Source organism: Triplophysa rosa, unplaced genomic scaffold (assembly GCF_024868665.1).
Source record: "Triplophysa rosa unplaced genomic scaffold, Trosa_1v2 scaffold193_ERROPOS471461, whole genome shotgun sequence".
NCBI classification, from domain to species: Eukaryota; Metazoa; Chordata; class Actinopteri; order Cypriniformes; family Nemacheilidae; genus Triplophysa; species Triplophysa rosa.
This window is the reverse complement of record NW_026634209.1, coordinates 13,437-33,302: the sequence shown is the minus strand read 5'-3', so window position 1 is coordinate 33,302 and position 19,866 is coordinate 13,437. Positions and strand designations below refer to the sequence as shown.

Below are 19,866 nucleotides of genomic sequence, written 5' to 3'. Positions count from 1 at the left end.
GGATTTCTCGATTACGTTTTTTTTTACGTTTGACTTATGATGCTGTCATGGTAATAAAATTGAAATCTGAAAATCTAGAACAGGCTCAGTTCAAAATATATCTTTCTAATGTGATACTAAAGTGTTTAAAAGCTAATGAAAGCTATTAAAACACTTAGAAATTGACATAATTTTCTATATTATTACTGTCATTCTGTCGATTTCCAGACACTTCAGTGGAATGAGAAGATTGCGTGAGTCATGACCAAAGTCCTTCAGCACCGCTTTGGAGGTATAACACATTGCACGACACAACATAACAGCACATATACATGATGACCTTCACTATAAGTCACACAGAATAATGTCAAACAAAAACTATATCACAAAAATAGATTTTAAAAGACAGTTTACTTTTTAGTCGATATGTTTTCCAAACCGTTTCAATCTGTTCATGTGCTTTGTTCACAGCTGTAGCTGTTTCATATGTGTGTTAGATTTGTCCTTTATGTCGATGCTTTTAGTCTCTATTTAAGTGAGACAATACATGAACAGAAACTGATAGGAGCGATTGCATGAGGGTCATTATAAAACCCTGAGGGCCTTAAAACTTAACACACCACAAAGACTGTCCCACAGTGAGAACATCTCTAAAATAATTCTATTGATTAACACTAACAGTAGCATTTCATGTCAATTTAAAACCAAAAAACAGGGGGAGGGGGACATACCCACAATAACCACAAACACACACAAAACACACATATAGCTCTGTCCTGGGATGTTCCTGTAAATAAACTATAAAATACACGGGAGAATTAACCCAAAGATTTGACATTCTTTCATCATCTACTCATGTCATTTCAAACTTGTATGACGTTCTTTCTTCTGCAGAACACAAAAGAAGATATTTTGAAGAATGTTGATAACCAAACAACACTGAACCCCATTGACCTCCATTGTAAGAACACAAAACCACTGAGACATTTCTCAAAATATCTTCTTTTGTGTTCCACGTAAGAAGGAGTCATGATGATAAATAAATGATAACAGATTTTGTGTTTTTAGGTGAAATATCCCCTTAACGTTAAACTCCAAAACAAAACACTTAGTGACAACAGACATGAAGTTGCAGTTATGAGCTCCGTCTTGCACTGACTGTTGTAATAGATGAAAGTTTGGTGAAATTTGTCCTCAATCGTCTTCTTTAGAACTAAATGACTGTAGGCTGTAACTGTACACAGTAAGTAGAAACTCAAGCCTCACAGCGACAAATTTTTCTGAACCTCCAGTATCAAGTTCTATTTCTTTCTAGCCTTCTACCTGAAGGATAATGCCAGAAGCAAAAAATGAATCATCAAGAAAAAATATTTTCTACAGAATATTTGGCATAAGAGAGACCTGTTTTAAAAAAACGCTCTCAGTGCCATCTTTAATTACACTTTAATTACTTACTTAATTACACGTTTTTTGTGTCCTACCTTAAAAGAGAAAAATAACAGACATGTCTGTAATATCTCAATGATTTCTCTTGGAGATCAATGAGAATAAATGAAGAGCAAATTGAAACGTTTGCTTAAATATCATCTGCATCTCAGATATTTCTCCTGAGATAAAAAGAGTAAAAAATGTCACAAATGTCTCTGTCATTAGAGAAGAGATATCAATAATGTGTCAAACTGAGCTCAGATTTGTCAAGTCTTCAATCAAAAGTCAATATCATTGAAGATCTCAATATGAACTCAAACATTTCTCATCAGATTTACCCAAATCCAGATTATTTTACCTCTGCAATCTAACTTTTTTCACAACTCCATACTCTTCATTAAAACCTTCTGAGCTATGAAAGAGCAACGTTTGAGAAAATTTTAAGTTTTTGTAAAAAAAACAAGAATTTTATACACAATAATACATTTTGGTGTTCAAATAATTAGTCATTATTAATAAACTGTAAAACAATATAAATGTAATAGTGAAATACTGAATTACTTGAATGATAAGTGATTTGTGAAGTGAAAGTGACCTATTAGTCAGATATGGTGACCCATACCCGAAATGTGACCTCTGCTTTTCCATCCAGAGAGTAGTGAACACACGCACAGCAAGTGGTGAACACACGTACACCCGGAGCAGTGGTTTGTGCATAAGTGATTTGTGCATCAGATTTACTGTATTTGTTTTGTTTTAAACACCGATTAAAAGTAAGTTTCTCCGATACAGAAACAAATTCAGTATAAAATGAATTCAGTGAATCAGTATAAAATGTAAATGGGTGCATTCTTTAATTCAAGGAAACGCAGGACAAAAGCAAATCCTTCAGAATGTCTCAGAACAAAAGGAAAGTGCAGAGGAATGGACAGATATCTAATGAATGAGAAGAGTGGTGGATTGTTGGTGGACGGTCTGATAGAATGAGAGTAACCGCAGTCAATCTGTCTTGACCCACATTCTTTCACTAATGATGCCTCACGGGCATTATGTCAATCTCTCATTAACACACATATACACGGACACGCTCGAGTCCCTCTGCCCTTTATCAGCGTGTGCCTACAGCTGACCTTCAGGGTCCTACACTCATGCACAGGTGCAGACCCCTCATCACACACGCACACAATAGCACATCACCTGTCTTTGCTAATATCGATATGTACACAGACCTGGTATTATTGAGAAAAAAAATTCTACTTGTGTATCTCCATCCACCTGTCATGGGCAGTTGAGGCCTAATGGTTAGCGAGTCAGACTCGTGACCAGAAGGTTGCCGGTTCGATCCTCAGGGCCGGTGGGTAACGACTGAGGTGCCCTTGAGCAAGGCACCTTACCCCTACTTGCTCCCCGGGTGCTGCAGTGATAGCTGCCCACTGCTCTGGGTGTACGTGTGTTCACTACTCTCTGGATGGGTTAAAAGCAGAGGTCACATTTCGGGTATGGGTCACCATATCTGACTAATAGGTCACTTTCACTTATTTTTTATTTATTTCATATAGAGACCACCAATCAGAGAACACCAGATTAATATTTATACACCGCCAAAAATTTACTTTTACTTAGTATTTTTTAGATACATTTACTTGACCAGGAATGTAACCTAAGATATTAAAATGTATTGTTTTAAAAGTTTGTTTAAAACAAGCAAAAATAAAAAAATAATCTGGCAATATGGTAAGAAAATAAACTTGAATGAGTTCACTGCAAAAAAAATCTTACCAAACATTTTTTCTTGTTTTTGAGTACAAATATCTAAAACATTAAATCAAGATACATTAATTAGATAAGGAAGGTGACTTAAGAAATGTAATCTTGTTAAAAGAAAATATAAGAAATAAGGTTGTGTGTAAAACAACAGAAAAATCTGCCAATGTGGTAAGAAAAATAAACTTGAATTTAATTTTACGTTTTACATCATTTTTCTTACAGATGAACATTTGTTTTAAACATAAACGTCTTATATTTTCTTTCATAAAACAAGACTTAATATCTTAGGTCACTTTCTGAATCAAAATTTTAAGAAAACAAGACAAAAGATATTACATTTCTGCATTGTACAAGCAAAAATGTTTGCCAGTGGGTTAACCTGTATGAATAAAGAGGTCATACTAAATTTTATATTTTCTTTCAGAAAACAAATTTACAGTAAGAATTACATTTTTTGTCAGTGTAGATTTATTTTATATTTATGCATTTGGCAGATGATCTTATCGAACCCAAAACTTTTGTGTTGCTAACCTCAATTGAACCCAGATTTAATCCCACATTTTTCATGTTGATTATCCACATTATCTTTTATCAGATTCTGATATTTTGAATATAAACCTGAATACTCATGTTTTAACCAATAACTTTTTTCTTCTCAACAGCTGACATGGAAACTTTGGCCATCTGATGGTTGCATCCCTGCATGACTCAATTCTGACATGCTAAAGTGCTCACACTCACAACATACACATTTTTTATTCTTTATCCAAACAGCACGCACACAAATCCATTCAGCCACACAACACATAGAAAATCTCATTCTCCTATAATACATATACACCTAGACTCTCTATCTCATCTGTCCACGCCCCACCATGTCGAAGGACGACTGTAAAGTGGGCTGTAAACACAAGGAACGAAAGCCCAAAAAGCCGCACTACATCCCTCGACCATGGGGAAAACCGTACAACTACAAATGCTTCCAGTGCCCCTTCACCTGCATGGAGAAATCCCACCTGTACAACCACATGAAATACAGCCTGTGTAAAAACTCCCTCTCGCTGCTCATCGAATCTGACTGGCCTTATAGAAAAGGCAGCCCGCTTCATCCGGACCAACTCCGGCTCCAGCAGGGAAACCCCCACTCACGCAGTCCCGCCAAGAGTCAGTCGGAACGGGCCATCGTGCCAGAGGAACCTCCTCATTCAGGCTCAGGGGATGGAGAGACGGGAAATGCAGAGGGTGAGACTGAGCGAGAGGCTGAGAAAGACAGCGAGGGAATGGAGACAAAAGGATCCAGTGCAGATCCGGCGGAGACGTGTTCCAGAGTAGGAACCAAACGGTCCAAACAAGAGGCGGATTTGGTGATGGCCGACGTGTTCTCGCTGGAGGAGCAACTCTTGCGAGCGCGCTCCGTTGAAGTTGAATCCAAACTGAGACACTACAGGCTCTCCAAATCATGCCTTGCTGGACCGGCCGCCATGCTTTCGGAACAATGGCGCATCCTTAGCAACCAGATCTCCAACGCCAAACCTAAATCAGACACCATCCCGTCGTCTCTGTCCTGTTACCCCCCACCATCATCAACAGGACAGCTAGAATGTTCCGACACTCCTGGTTTCAATCTGTCTTTGCTCGGGGTCGGATACCCGCTGGCCCCCGGACTCCTCTCATATCTAAACCCTGCGCTGGGCATCCCGATGGCGAGCACGGCAACCACAACAGCACACGCTCAGATCTCTCCGCTGCCATTCTTAGGATCTAGCGCACAACTCGCTCACACTCAAAGACACTCGGACAGACATATGATTTCTCCTCACCTCTATTATCCATTTCTGTGTGAGCACAGCTTTGGAGCTTCAAGCACGACTTCATCCGAGACGGGTAAAATGATGAAACCCGCCGCCGTGAGTCTGCCACCCCCTTCGTACCCCTCCAAACTCAACCTGTGGAAGGTCCCGGCTTTGCGGCCCAATCAAAGCTCACCTGCGGCCTGGGTGTCTCACACCTGTTCCTCACCGGAACCGAGTATTGGCGTGAAGGAGAGGCTCTGGTCGAGAGAGGGGAGGAGCGGATGGCAGCAGGATGCTTCCACAGAGCAAAGTTTGAAGAGGACAGCAACGTCACTGGACTCCCACGGTGCACCCGTGGAGAAGAAATCAACATTTGAAATTTCCCTCGACTCGCTCAAACACTCTCAGAAATCCAGTCAACTATCAGTACACAGGTAAGACAGAACATTTGAAAACACTTGAACACAAGACACATTGCTCAAAGGTTGCTCTTTTATAGCTCAGGAGATAATCGATGAGATTTCTTTAATATCTCAATTATTTCTCCTCAATGAGATTAAATGGAGAGCAAATGGAAATGTTTGCTTGAGTCTCATCCGTGTCTCAGATATTTCTCCTCAGAAAAAGAGGCCGATATCTCACAAATGTCTGTGTCATTAGAGTTTCAGAAAAGATGTCAACAATGTCTCAAACTGAGCTCAGATTTGTCAAGTCTGCAATAAAAAGTCCCTTTGTTTGGAGTAATATAATTGAAGATCTCGATATGAATTCAAACATCTCTCATCAAATTTACCCAAATCCAGATTCTTTTACCTCTACAATTTATCATCTGAGAAACATCTGAGATTAAGTTGATACTTAAATGAAACACAACTGAGAACTCAATCATATCGTTTGAGCTCTGATAGATCAACATCTGTTCAGATAGTCTATTATCTCTCTCTCTCTCTCTATTAATGTGCACACTCAGGTTGGAGTTGATAAATGGTGTTTAGATTCAATTAAACTGTCTTTCCCCAGCGCCCGCAGTGAAGCCGCCTCCCTGCTGCATGTGTCTGAGCAGCTGGAGGTGAGACAGAGAGGAATGGAGACGGAGACGGACCCCGCGGCTGCACTCCTGCAGGATTTCACCACCCTGCTGCACGAGTACCAAAACACGGAGCAGCGGGCCGCGTCGCTTCCCGAGCAGAGCCACCTGTGGGCTCATCTGGGAAAGATCCGCTCGGAGTTGTCACACATTCAACAGGCGCTGGAGCGGACGGCTCGCTCTAACGATGGACCCCTCGACCTCTCTGTCAAAAAAGACCCGACAAGAACCACAAACGTGCCGGGGCACGGCAGAGAAACGAAAGACACGGCCAATGAAAAATACACGGAAACAGAAGAGGAGGATGAGGAGGAGGATGATGATAGCGGACAGACAGTGAGAGACAGACAGAAATGTTCTTTGGACACATTGATGAAGCTTCAGTCGCAGGGGCCGGCGGTGAAGACGGAGGTGATGTCTGACGGAGGGCTCACGATACGCTCCAACAGCACTGACGTTCTGTGGCACAGCAGGACCACGAAGTGTGAAGCCGACTCGAGTGTTCTTCTGTGTTCCAAAACCACAAACAGACCTTCATCCATACAGCACATGGACACACTATGTCCTACCAGCCCGCTCACAACCACTGATACCATGGTGTAGCAGACAGAACCGCAAAAAATAATGACACAAAAAACTGCACCTGTCGGAAAACAAAGGAAATGTTGAAAAACAAGAACTTTTGCACACATACAGTGAGGTTCAAAGTCTGAGAACACTCACTCAAAAATAGTTTTTATTGGTTTGATTTAATCACATTTAACGTTTTCATTGTTATGTTTCATACAACAAGTGAAACATTGAATTAATATTTGACATGTTTGCTTTTGCTGTAATGTGTACGAAACCTGCACGTTTTATTAGCACGATATGAGAACGTTCAAGAGCATCTTGTGTGCTTCAATGTATGAAAAACTATCTGAACTACGGTGCAAACGATTTAACACAAATCTGCTTATTGTGGCCAAAATATTTCTTATTCATCTAAATATTTCTTTGACATTTTTAGAAATCCTACTTTGTTGATTTCTAAAGTAAAGATTGTGAACCACAGGTTTTTCAAGAGGTCTCAGACATTTTAACTCCGCTGTATACCAAAGCTCACTGTAAAATAACTTTAAACTTGTATACTTTATATATTATCATCAAATGTAAGATAAACACATTCATTTTTGATTCTCTGATATAAACCTTGCTTTCACAAGAGTACACAAGCAGCTCTGAACTAAAGTGTATTTAATATCTGTACATGAATAATTGATTCTCCATCACACCTGTGCACAATAATTGAATTTAATTCTTTAATTTAATGAAGGACAAAATAAATTGAAGTATCATCATACTTAAATGCCTTACAACAGAGAGAAATTAAAAACAACAACTAAATACATGACTATTGACCATTACAGTTCTCTCATGTAAATAATTTTGATAACTATATTACAAATTATTCAATTACAAAATATCAAACACAGATTAAGGATCGATAAACTATGAACTGTATGTTTTAATATTAATTATGTGTGATATATTAATGAATTTTTCTCACTTATTTGACACATTTGTTTTATTTCACATTGATTCACTTTATGTACTTGTGTAAATATGCTAGGATCTCTCACAGAGACATTTCAACTGTGATATTCCAAAGAGATGAGTTTGACAATAAAACAAAACATGCCAGAACATACTGCTTTAATCTGACATTACTGCTTCATCTGTGTGAATTTAAAGTGTATTCAGAGATGAATGATTCAGTTAATAAATAAAACACACAGTAATAAAATGAAAAAAGTATGTTTTAACTTGTTTGGAGAAAACTATTAACCTGTTTTCAGTACTATGGAGTTTATAGTAAAACAGAATAAATGCAGGCAATAGAAGTGTTCAGGTCTGTCAGCATTAAGTAAAATGTGCTTGAAGGTAATTATTTTAAAGCTAACATATGTGCTTACAGGTGTACTGTATGTTTATTGGTGTTGACATTGTTTTAGTGCTTTGATAAAGGTGAACATACCTGAGCAGAGAGGTCTCCAGCGCTCAAAGGTTAAATCTCCAGAGGGTGGAACAGAAAAGCCGGTCAACGAGCACTGTACAGAAGCTTTGAGCGGCCCCACACCTTTCTCACCCGCTTCCACACACACCTCTGAAAGGTCACCTGCCAAACACAGGTGACAAAATGCAGCGTGGTCACACCAGACATGACAAACACAGGAGATTTCTCAGATTTATGCAAATAAAGTCCGTTCAAGTTCATATATTTAATTTGACCAACCAGTTCTGTTAACTGTGGAAAATGTCATCTAAATGAACTGATTTAACATTTTTTCAAATAAAATACAAAACAGTTCAAGTGGTTAGATGCATTTCTGGACGCACAGACTTTAAAATGATTCCCTCAAAAAAACATAATATAGCCTATCTTAATTCTATTTTTAATATTATAACATTAAGGATTATCTTTTTGTTAGGTATATATATTTAAATGTTTCTATTTTAATGTATAAACCAAGCCAAACACCTACAATACAATTGGTAAATAAACTTTATTTTCTATTAGCGTCTTTATGAATACATTCCCTAATATTAAACAATGTTAATAGCTTGTTCAACAATATAGGCTAATGTTTGCGAAACAGCAAAACTGAATTCATACATTTTTTTAAAAGTAACCAGAGAAGCTAAATAGCTAGCTACAAAACGAACCAAAATCTTTTTAAAAATGCAACAACAACTTCAACATTTCATGTTCAGTAATTATTGTAAATAATGTTCAGTAAGTAAGGGTAAAACGAGTTAAAACATTAGGCGTTCACACCGGCATCCAGCGCTAGCGCGGTTAATATGTTGAAGCTCAATCGCGGACTCTAGTGAGCGTGAGTGGAAGCGCTAACATCAAAGACGCCGTTTCAGTTGTATTTCCTGCAAAACATCACCAAACAAAGGGTTTTATAGTATACATGTAACACTATATGCCAGAATATGCAATCTTAAATAGCCTATCTTTGTACGACTATATCTTCAAAAATACAAATACATCAAACAAAACATATCAGTCTAATTTCCATCACTTTCAAATTTGCAACCACGAAAGATGACAAACTTCCATTAACACATTTCTGAGAGTGACGTTTTTTGAGTCTTTAAACAATCACCTCATGTTTACTGCATGAGCAGATCAACGCGACGCTTGCTGTCTTGTGAGACACCGGGGATTTAGTTGTCACGTGACTGCAGGGGGCGCTAGAGATCTTTCCTGCACTGCTGCTGAAAAACATGGACATCAAAGCAAGAGTTTTAATTCACAGGCCAATTATGAATTTGGTTTGTAATCAAAACATTTTCTGATTACATTTTTTTGTTTAATTAATATTTTCCCTTGATTATTAATTTCTATACAAAAATTATAATTATAAGAAAAAATATAATTTGTAGCTCTAGGCTGTGATTACAATAAATTCCTCTTAGTATGTTCGTTGGTAACAAGCTTTGGAAACTAGTGCCTATTAAATGTAAACAAATATTAAATAAAGAATATCCGAATATTTCCCCTGACCTGTAAAATCTTCCAGAGCACAGGTTAAAATTATTCAGAATAACAGAAAAGATTAGAAAACATGAAGACTTTAAGATTCTCTAGAATTTGAGGCAGACATCTTTCTGGCCAACATTTTACTTTACAAAACAGCTTAACAGCCACCAAATCTAGAATGAGCGAACTGAATCACATCTCTAAAGATCACAATCAGATCCTGTGCACAAAACAATTATTGTGTGTGTGTGTGTGTGTGTGTGTGTGTTCAGTTCAGCATACCAGGATTAAGACTGATCCTATAGATAAACATATAGCTACACAGACCAAGGACGTAAACACAGACATGCAGTATTACTGAGCTCGACACAGCTGTGATGGCCAATCCCCAACAAATCCTGTGAAACGAGTCTAAACCCCACATTTGCTTCCGAGACTCCACGTCAGATGGGATATATAAACATAATCAGGGACAATTAAACTTTAGTTTATTTTGTTTATGAATGATTTACAGATGAGGTATTTTTAATATCTTTTTAATATATCAATTATTTATCCTAGATGTCAATGAGATTGAATCAAGAGCAAAAGTAATTTTAAATGTGCTTAATTCTCTTGTGTCTCAGATATTTCTCCTGATAAAGAGTAAAAAATCTCACAAATGTGTCTGTCATTAGAGTTTCAGAAGAGATCTGAGTCAACAATGTGTCAAACTGAGCTCAGATTTGTCAAGTTTACAATTAAAAGTCAATATTAATGAAGATCTCAATATGAACTTTTTTATGAACATTTCTCATCAGATTACCCAAATCCTAATTATTTTATCTCTAAAATCTACATTTATTTTACACCTCCATACTCTTTTGTTCTAACAACTAAACTTATTTAGCACTTTTTAACAACTACATTTATTTCCCTTTCTTCCCCTTGAGCAAATTTAAGAGAAACATCTGAGAGACTAAGTTGATACTTAAATGTAACATCCATCAAATCTCATGAGCTATGAAGGAGTAAGAACATTTAACAAGAGAAAGTTTTTCTGTCTGTTGGCACAGATTCAGGTAAATCTCATCAGAATATCTGAATGAGAGGAGTGTGTGTGTGCGTGCGTGCGTGCGTGTGTGTGTTGGCAGTCTGACAGAATGTGAGGAGCAGTTCATTCATTAACATTCACTCATAAGAATCATTCTCACTCATTAAATCAAAAGTGTTAATCCACTTCAGTTTCCATTCACGGTCATCACATACTAAATGTTGTCTCTAAGTTCGCATTGGGTCACATTCAGGCAACACTTTATGCTTCCTGTAGTTCGGGTCACTGTTGCCCTCAGCTGTGGGGTCAAAGGTCACACACACCCTCTAATGAATGTTTCCTGTTTAAGGAGATATAAAAAACTCCCTGCCCTGGGGAGACACTTTTAGTCAAAGCGTTTGCGCAATGACACTGGCTCATTAGAGCGGCTATCCCATCCAAGAATCACTATTATTACTGCTAATACATCAGTGAATGAAACATGATCTCAACTCAAAAAACAACTTATCTCATACTGTTTGTTCTGCAAATGATACAGATGCTGTTATGTCTCTAAATGACTGAACAATTTGTTATTCAGACAATAAATTGGATTACAATTTTTTTTTTTTTTACTGATTTACACTGATGGAGGGACCCGAGCCATATGTACAGAGCAGAATGATATGGATTTGACAGTGAAAACGCATCTACCAAATGCATAAATGTAGTAAGTAAAAGGTATGCAACTTTAACAACCCAAAACAACCTTGGTAAGTTTTGCAAATGCAAACATAACTTTCATTTGCAAAAAATGTAAACGTATAGTATTTCATGCACTTAATGTTTTCATTGCCTAGACACAAGCTCTGCTGACTCCAAACGCATAGTAGGCAATCAGTCATGAATAAAGAGATTTCCCTCTAAAACCTGAACCCTAAACCCCGCCCACACACACCCCCCCCCACACACCCACGCACACACGCACACACACACACACACACAGGGAGAGACAATGGCTGAAATTAACTTGTGCACTTAAAGTAAAGAATCCAGTAAGAAGCAAACCAGGGTTTACAGTCTAATCTCATTGGAACCTTTTAAACTCAACAAAGAGGTTTTAATTCTCTTCAGAATGTATCTGAGCACCATCTACAGTATACACGAATGCTTTAAAGAACACACATATTGCAAAATAGCAGCTAAGAAGATAATAAGAAATAACTGAAGAACTAAAAGTAAAAATCATTAGGAACAAAAGATTTACAAATGTACAATTTAAGATGTACACAAATTTAAAAAAAATGATATTAACTTGTGTGTGTTTACAGCTGAGGTCATATAATTACATGCCGAATCAGCAAAATGTTAATAATAAACATATCTCCTATAACTCTTATTTGTGTAAGTATTCACATTTTACAGATTCCGAAATAAGGGCAAAGTGACTTTCTATAAAAAAAATAGTTCTCTTAATTTTTGTCTTGATTTCAGATAATTGTCACAAAATGTTATTGTTTTGGCTTTAAGCAAGAAAAAGCTGTTTGCTAATGGGGCAAAATTTTTTTTACCTATTATGAAACAACTTTTTCTTGTTTTAAGCCAAAACATCACCAAATTTGGCCAGATTTTTCCAAAGCAAAAAAGTAAATAACAAGTAAGAGAACTATGTATGCAGTTAGCCTACATATTTGAATTAATATATCTTGTTTTAAGAATGTTTATATAATTATACACAGACAAAATTATAGACCATTTTATAGCAGTAAACACTTGCCCAAAAGCCCTTCCATTTCAGTTTCTCTTTATCCACATTATAATTTATGCCACATTATTATTAATAAAGTCTTAAAGTTGTTAATTTAATGTTTTATATAGTTGTAAATGTTCTGTTGGTTGTGTTCTAAGGTTTATATAGTGTTAAAAACAAACAAAACAGAAAGTGTTTCTGGGCCAGCGTTGTTTACGTCTTGCAAAATGATCTATAAGAATAACTTATGTCAGTTTGCTTCTGAAGTAAATGTATCTTGATTTAAACATGACAAAAATAAGAAAAAGATCTTTTGCAATTTAAAAAAATTAAGAGGAAAAAATTAAGAGACCATTTCAGAATTATTTTCAGTTTATTGGCAAAATGTATTTTGTGTTTAGGTAAAATTATCATTTTTGTTTCATTCTGTGAACTACTAAGAATATTTCTCCCAAATTTCAAATAAATATATTGTTTCTATTTGCATTTATTTGTAAAAAATAAAACTGGTGAAACAGGTGAAAATAACAGAAAAGATGCTCTGTATTTTTTCAGACCTCAAATACTGCAAAGAAAACAAGTTCAGATTCACTTTTAAGCAATACAATAGTTTATTTATATATAAATATTTTTCTTTATGTGCTAACCTGGATTTTCTCACAGTTTTCATCGGTCTCATCATGCTGTCAGTCTTTCACATTGCTGTTGGATGACTTTATGTCACTCCTGTGGTTTGATTTTGTTGAAAATCAACAGAGACTGGACTGAAATGACCACAATACATCTAGAAATTATGATTTAATGAACATTTGGAATGGTCTCTTCATTTTTCCTGTGGCTGTATGTTTATATATATGTGTGTGCGTGTGCGCGTGCGTGCATATATATTCACAAAGTGATATACAACCTTTTCAGAAGGATATTCTGAATATATAATTGAGTCATGAAAGCACTTTTCCTAATTAGTTTGCAAATCAGCTGTTTGTAACAAACAATTCAAAGCAGACAGTCAATTGAGGCTTCACTGTTATTCACTGTAGATCTCACAAAAGAGCCTCTTTTCACATTACAATCTTTTCTCTCTTGTGGTCAGTAATACAGGTGACTGCATCTCTCCCCCGCTGTGACTGTACTGGTGAACCCCTGTGAGGCTAAACACACAAATACACACACAGCACAGCCTCAAGCAGGCAGTGTAGTTGTGTGTGCACGTGTGCATGTGTGCGTGTGTGTGTGTGTGTGTGTGTTCATGTTTGTATATCCCGGTGGGGACCTAAACCTGAATACACACCAACACATGGGGACTCGTGTCACCTTGGGGACCAAAATTGAGGTCCCCAGGGGCAAAACAGCTAATAAATTGTACAGAACAATATTTTTTACAAATCTAAAAATGCAAAAAGTGTTCTATGATCTTTAGGTTTAGGGATAGGGTTAGGGATAGGGGATAGAATATACAGTTTGTACAGTATAAAAACATTACGCCTATGGACTGTCCCCACGGGGATAGTCAACCAAAGCCTGTGCGTGTGTGTGTGTGTGTGTGTGTGTGTGTGTGTGCGTGCGTGCGTGCGTGTGTGTGTGTGTGTGTGTGTGTGTGTGTGTGTGTGTGTGTGTGTGTGCGTGTGTGTGCGCGTGTGTTTGTGTTTGTGTTTGTGTTTATCCCCCGAGGGAATGAGATGAGCTGATGAATGAGAAAAGAAATTTTGGAGGGAACTCGTTGTCGAGTCAGGGGACACAACACACCCCCTCACACAAACACACACACAGTGTTTCATCTGGCCAGACGGGGTGTGTGACCCTAAGGACACAGTCTTTGGTGTGATGGAATGGATGTGTGTGTCACAGATGTGCGATCGGTTTCCCTCCAAAACTTACTGATTTACAATGTATCAATAACAAAAGAGTCACACAATCAGTCACACAACACAGACAAGACGACGTCATAACAATCACAAACAGGAAATTCTCCAAGAAGCCAAATCTCATGTCAAACTTTGTCAGTAATAAAGTCCAGCTGTCAAGAAATTCATGAACATCATTTTGACATCAGACAGGACTTTTGGGGAATCGTTTTAAGTGTCTGGCATTTGTGGAGATTTTGGTAACAGTATATTATAACAGGTACAAGTCTTCACCTGTAATTTAATACTGTTGATGATGACCCTTTTGAAGAGCTTCAACTACATTTAGGCTCAGACTTTAGACAATGGGTCTTAGGAGGAAAAACGACTCATCTTTGTGAAACTACTCATTTTACAAAAACGGTTTGTCTTATAATACAAAAAAAGAGAAAAGAAATAGAGACACATCATTGTTGTGACGATATATATGACAAGCAGTCACGAGACACTCAAGAACCAATGAGATTTAGAGTTATCGACATGGCGGTATATTTGAATTTAGTGCACAGATGGGTTTGTTTTGGGTTCATTTTTGCTAAATAAGCTCAAAATAAGAATAATTATTAACTACAAACACTAATTAATTACAAACACTGTTTGAATTCAGATGGTCATTTGGGTGATTTTATTAATGTATATATATGTTTTTTGAAACAAACTAGGACTTACAACATAAAGTCACATGCATTTTTATAAAATACATTTATAGAAAAATGATTGTTTGACCGAAGAAATGCAGTCATTTATATGAGGGATGGCATGAGAGAATTAATTATGAGAGATTTTTTTTGTTTTCGGGTGAACTATTATTTTAACTCAAACTTTCAGATTCCTACACTGTTAACGATTTCCCTGTATTTTTAAAGTAAGTTACTGACAGCACGGTTGCCAGCAAGTTACTGTATTTCAATTTACAGTACCTGTACTGTAATAGATTATACGGTACACAAAATATTACTGTATGGCTACAAAACGGTACTTTACTGTATTTTAACTGTATTTTTGTATTTTGGTCTATTTGTACTGCATTTTTATAATGCTGTAATTTACTGTAATACCTATATTGACACATTACTACTAATTATTACTTATTGCAATAATTACAAATGATATTATATATTATAATATAAACGTTTTATATTTAAACGTAGTCGAGAAACTGCATGACTTGCAGTCGTAGCTGGACATCCTAAACCTGAGATGACTTGCCTAAGAACATTACAGATAACTCAATCCAGCTAAACAAGCAATGGTCAGACTGTAACACAAAAAGACACATAATAACAAAATATGTAATCCAAAGAAAATTCAGTAACCCTATACTATAAGGTTTTATTTAACATTTGTTAATGCTTAAGCTACTATGAACTAACAAAGAACAATATTTTTGAGCTTTAATAATATTTGTAAATGTTAGTTAATACATGTGAACAGAGACAAATTGGTTTAAAAATGTATTAGCAAAATTTGAAATGTATTAAGATGAATACTGTTAACAAATGAAATCTTATTGTACATTTAAAAGGAGATTCAACTAATATATTTAAACACAAACAGGCATTTATCCAATAAAAAATACAGTCATTTTACCTTGCTTACCTTTGTAAACACACTTCAAACAATTTGACAGAAAACAAACTAACTAAAACCCTCATTTGGTTAAAATAACCCTATATCCATTGATTAAGATGCGAAAAGCGGGTTTAAGCAGCAGATATACTCTATAGGTTTCATTTCTGAGGGAGATTGCAACTTTCATTGGCAAACTTTTCTGTCTCAGTCCACATTTAAAACAATACCGTGACAAACTATTGCACAAAATACTAAAATCAAATGATTTAAGTTTGCATGAAACACATAAAATAAACCAAACTTACCGAACTACCAGAAATCTAACTGTGACGAGGGAGGCGGGAAGAGGGAGGCGGGACGAGAGCCGTGAGACAACGAAGCGAAGTCTCGCATCTCTCACGGAGGAGCTCCAGAAGCATAAGAGGAGGAGCGACAGGAAGGCACGAGGAGAGAGGACCAGGCCTGGACATTGGTTAAGTTTGAGTTATGTTTGTGTAGCCGCCAGTCGACAATGAGGTGGCTGCCGGCCCTTTTACTTTCGTTTTGTTGTGTGTTTATTTGATTAAAAGTTTGTTTAAAGTTCGCCGTTCCCGCCTCCTTCCTCCTTTTAATACGAACATTGCTACACTAACGTCCTCCTTCAGCTGCAGCCAGGAGTTGTGCTCTGTGTGACTTGACGATGGGTGGGGCACTTTCATGGTTTACAGCAATCCTGTATTATTGCCATGCATATTACAGCAAGGCTACAGCAAGGTTACAGCAACATCAAAATTTACTGTAAAATATTCCCGCTAAATCAAAATTACCCAGAATGCATTAAGAACTGCAGTATTTTACTGTAATGTAGAAATGCGGTATTGTACTGTGCATTTTTAATAATGTGCTGCTAAATCTACAGCAACATCTAACAGTGTATAATCTCAATTTAATTTAATTTAAAGATCCTTGAAATGATGCCAGTCATCTTCAGTGCCTTCTCCAGGTCAGAATAAACAAACTGTCTCAAATTGTGCTCAGATCTGCCAAAATACCAAAATAAAACTTATAAACTCAAACATTGCCAAAATATTATAACTCTATAGACCCCTGAAGATGATGTAAACAATGCTGGAACTTCCTGTTTAAGTTCTTTAACACTACACAAACATTTGATCCAAATACAGCCAACAGAACATTTATACCCAATGTAAAATATTAAACCAATATCTTTAAGATTTAATTATATGTAAGATTGAAAAACCGCAGGTGCTTCTAGACCAGTGTTTATACATCTTGCAAAGTGGTCTATACTCATACTGCATGTCAACAAGCAAGACAGTAGATAGCAGACAACATTTTGGATTCTCACATTTTAAAAAACGCGGTCTTTTTTCTGAATGGTAAATTATTCGATAAATGAAACCCACTGACAATGATCTTTGTGCAAGTCGGCCAATGTGTGTGTGTGAGCCTGTGTGTGTTTGACTAATGATCTCTGACAACACAGATTCAGGGGTCAGTCGGGGTCAAAGCAGGAGGTCAGGGGGCAGCTTTTCACAGTCACTCAATGGCACTGTCATTAAATTGTGATATGCTACCATTTACCTACTGTGAGCGAGTTTGGGTGTAATTCTTGCAAAATTGGTTTCTTTATGAATTCTATTTTAAAATTACTGAAATCCAGAGCGCTGTTCTAACTTTACCTTCTCGTTTTCATCCACACAACCTCTGGTCACACAGTTCTATTGTGCTTTTATAGATCCAAGACACCCAAACCCCCAGGGAAATCTTATTTATCCTGGAACTCCTGAATTCCTCCGGAACGCTAAATGGCACTAAATTTGTCTTTAGGGCTGATATTCACTCAGACTGACTCTTTATGTGTCCCGTCTTTGTATCTGAACCCTTCCATATGCATTACCATCACAAATGTCAGAACCTCACTGACCCCGCACAAACACAGGCAAAACCAAGTCAATTAGAAAGCACATCCATATGCAGACACATACACCAGCGAGGGCTTGCTTTCTGTATAGAGGGGACTTTTGACGGTAAATCTGGTGGAAAGTTATTTGGACTGGCTAATAAGAAATGCAGACACAGAGGTGGGCCGCCGTTCATTCAGGATATAAACACTGATTTGTGTTTATGTGTTCAAATCTCTAACCATGAGCAAAAGTAATAGTGGCGCTTGCATTAGTAAACATTAGTACAAACATTGCATTAGTAAACATTAGTAATGACAGTCTCATGGGCCACAGGACATAATGGCTCATTTGAGAAAAGATCTCTCCCACCTGTTAGATGGTCCCGTCCTGGTTAGTGTGTGTGAAAAAGACCACCAACTCGAAAGGAAGTCCTTATTAGGAAAACAATCTGATAAAAGGATCTATGAGAAATAAAAAGAGAAACAAATGTCACTGTAATTGTGAAATCCACAGAGAGTACAGAGGTGTAAAATGAATGAATGAATAATCTGGATTTTGGGTAAATTTGATGAGAAATGTTTCAGTTCATATTGAGATCTTCAAGAATATTGACTTTTGATTGCAGACTTAGGCAATTCCAGCGTAATGGATGTGACATAAAAACGCTTAGGGAATGTGTTTGTTACCAATATACTGAACCATTTGTTGTGATTTTACTGAACCCTTGTTGATAGACTTTAAACATCAGAAAAATATCAGTCTATGTATGCACAAGTTTTCATTTAAAAAAAGGGAAATAAACACGCGTTATGGGTGTGACAAAAATTGGACAGGATTATACCCAACAAATGCAGAAGAGATGCCTCTTCACAGAACATAGACTAGTTTGTTAATTTAAATTTCCATGTGCCCATTCATGAGAAATATGTACCGTTATGGATGTGAATCCTGAAAACGGCATTTATCTGATTATGAAAAATAATGCACTAAAAACAAAACAAATGCTTTGTAATAATCCCTTCTCCCAAACATCACAAAATAGAGACTGTGTCTGTCCCCCGGATTAGCAAACATAAAATAATGAGTAAACCTCTCGAAAATAATTTAATAAACGTTAAACAAATTAAACATGAACAAAATACAGATAATCAACTGTTACAACTCGGATTGCTAAATATTAGATCTCTCTCCAATAAAGCACTTTTTGTTAACGATATGATAACAGATCATAAAATAGACATGCTCTGTTTGACAGAAACATGGCTAAAACCAGATGATTATATTACTTTAAATGAATCTGTCCCCCAAGATTATTATTATAAACATGAGACTCGTCTAAAAGGCAGAGGGGGAGGTGTCGCAGCACTTTACAATAACTCTTTTAGCATTTCCCAGAAGTCTAACTCTAAATATAATTCTTTTGAAGTCATGGTACTTCATGTTTCAACACCTAATACTAAGGATAAAACACTTTTAAAATTTATTCTAGCTATTGTATATAGGCCCCCAGATAGGCACCACACAGATTTCATTAAGAATTTGGTGGGTTCTTATCAGAACTAGTACTGGCCGCAGATAGAGTCCTTGTCATTGGTGACTTTAACATCCATGTAGATAACGATACAGATGCCTTAGGAATGGCTTTCAAAGACACTCTTAACTCCATGGGCGTTAGTCAACATGTGTAAGGACCCACTCACCTTCGTAATCATACTTTAGATTTAATACTGTTTTACGGTATTGGCAGTCCCACAACGTGGTATAATGAACACACTCAGGCTCTAAAGAAAGCGGCCCGAAAAATGGAGCGCAACTTTAAGAAAACTAAATTAGAGGTATTTCGTACAGCATGGAAGGATAGTATTCGAAAATACAGAAAAGCCCTAAAAACTTCCAGATCCGCTTACATTTCATCACTAATAGAAGAAAACCAGCACAACCCTAGGTTTTTATTTAACACAGTGGCTAAATTAACAAAAAATAAATCAACAGTGACTTCTGATCCTGTATATCAGCATAACAGTGATGAATTTATGAACTACTTCACAAATAAAATCCAAGATATTAGAGAAAAAATTATAACAATGCAATCAGAAGTGAAACCCGCTGAACAAACTAACTACAGCACCCTTAAG

At 36.8% G+C, this 19,866-nt stretch overlaps 1 protein-coding gene across 2 annotated transcripts; it reads left to right on the top strand.

Moving 5' to 3' along the window:
• Positions 1-217: 217 nt before the first annotated feature.
• Positions 218-7,748, top strand: prr35 (proline rich 35). 2 transcript variants are annotated; one of them, XM_057327244.1, is made up of 3 exons: positions 218-271; positions 3,837-5,401; positions 5,988-7,748. In XM_057327244.1, the coding sequence occupies exons 2-3, from the start codon at positions 4,050-4,052 to the stop codon at positions 6,655-6,657; spliced, it is 2,022 nt and encodes a 673-aa protein (XP_057183227.1). In that variant the 5' UTR covers positions 218-271; positions 3,837-4,049; the 3' UTR covers positions 6,658-7,748. The 2 variants fall into 2 exon arrangements, with proteins under 2 accessions (XP_057183227.1, XP_057183228.1); XM_057327245.1 differs by lacking the exon at positions 218-271 and having other exon boundaries at positions 3,643-5,401.
• The last annotated feature ends 12,118 nt before the right edge of the window (positions 7,749-19,866 follow it).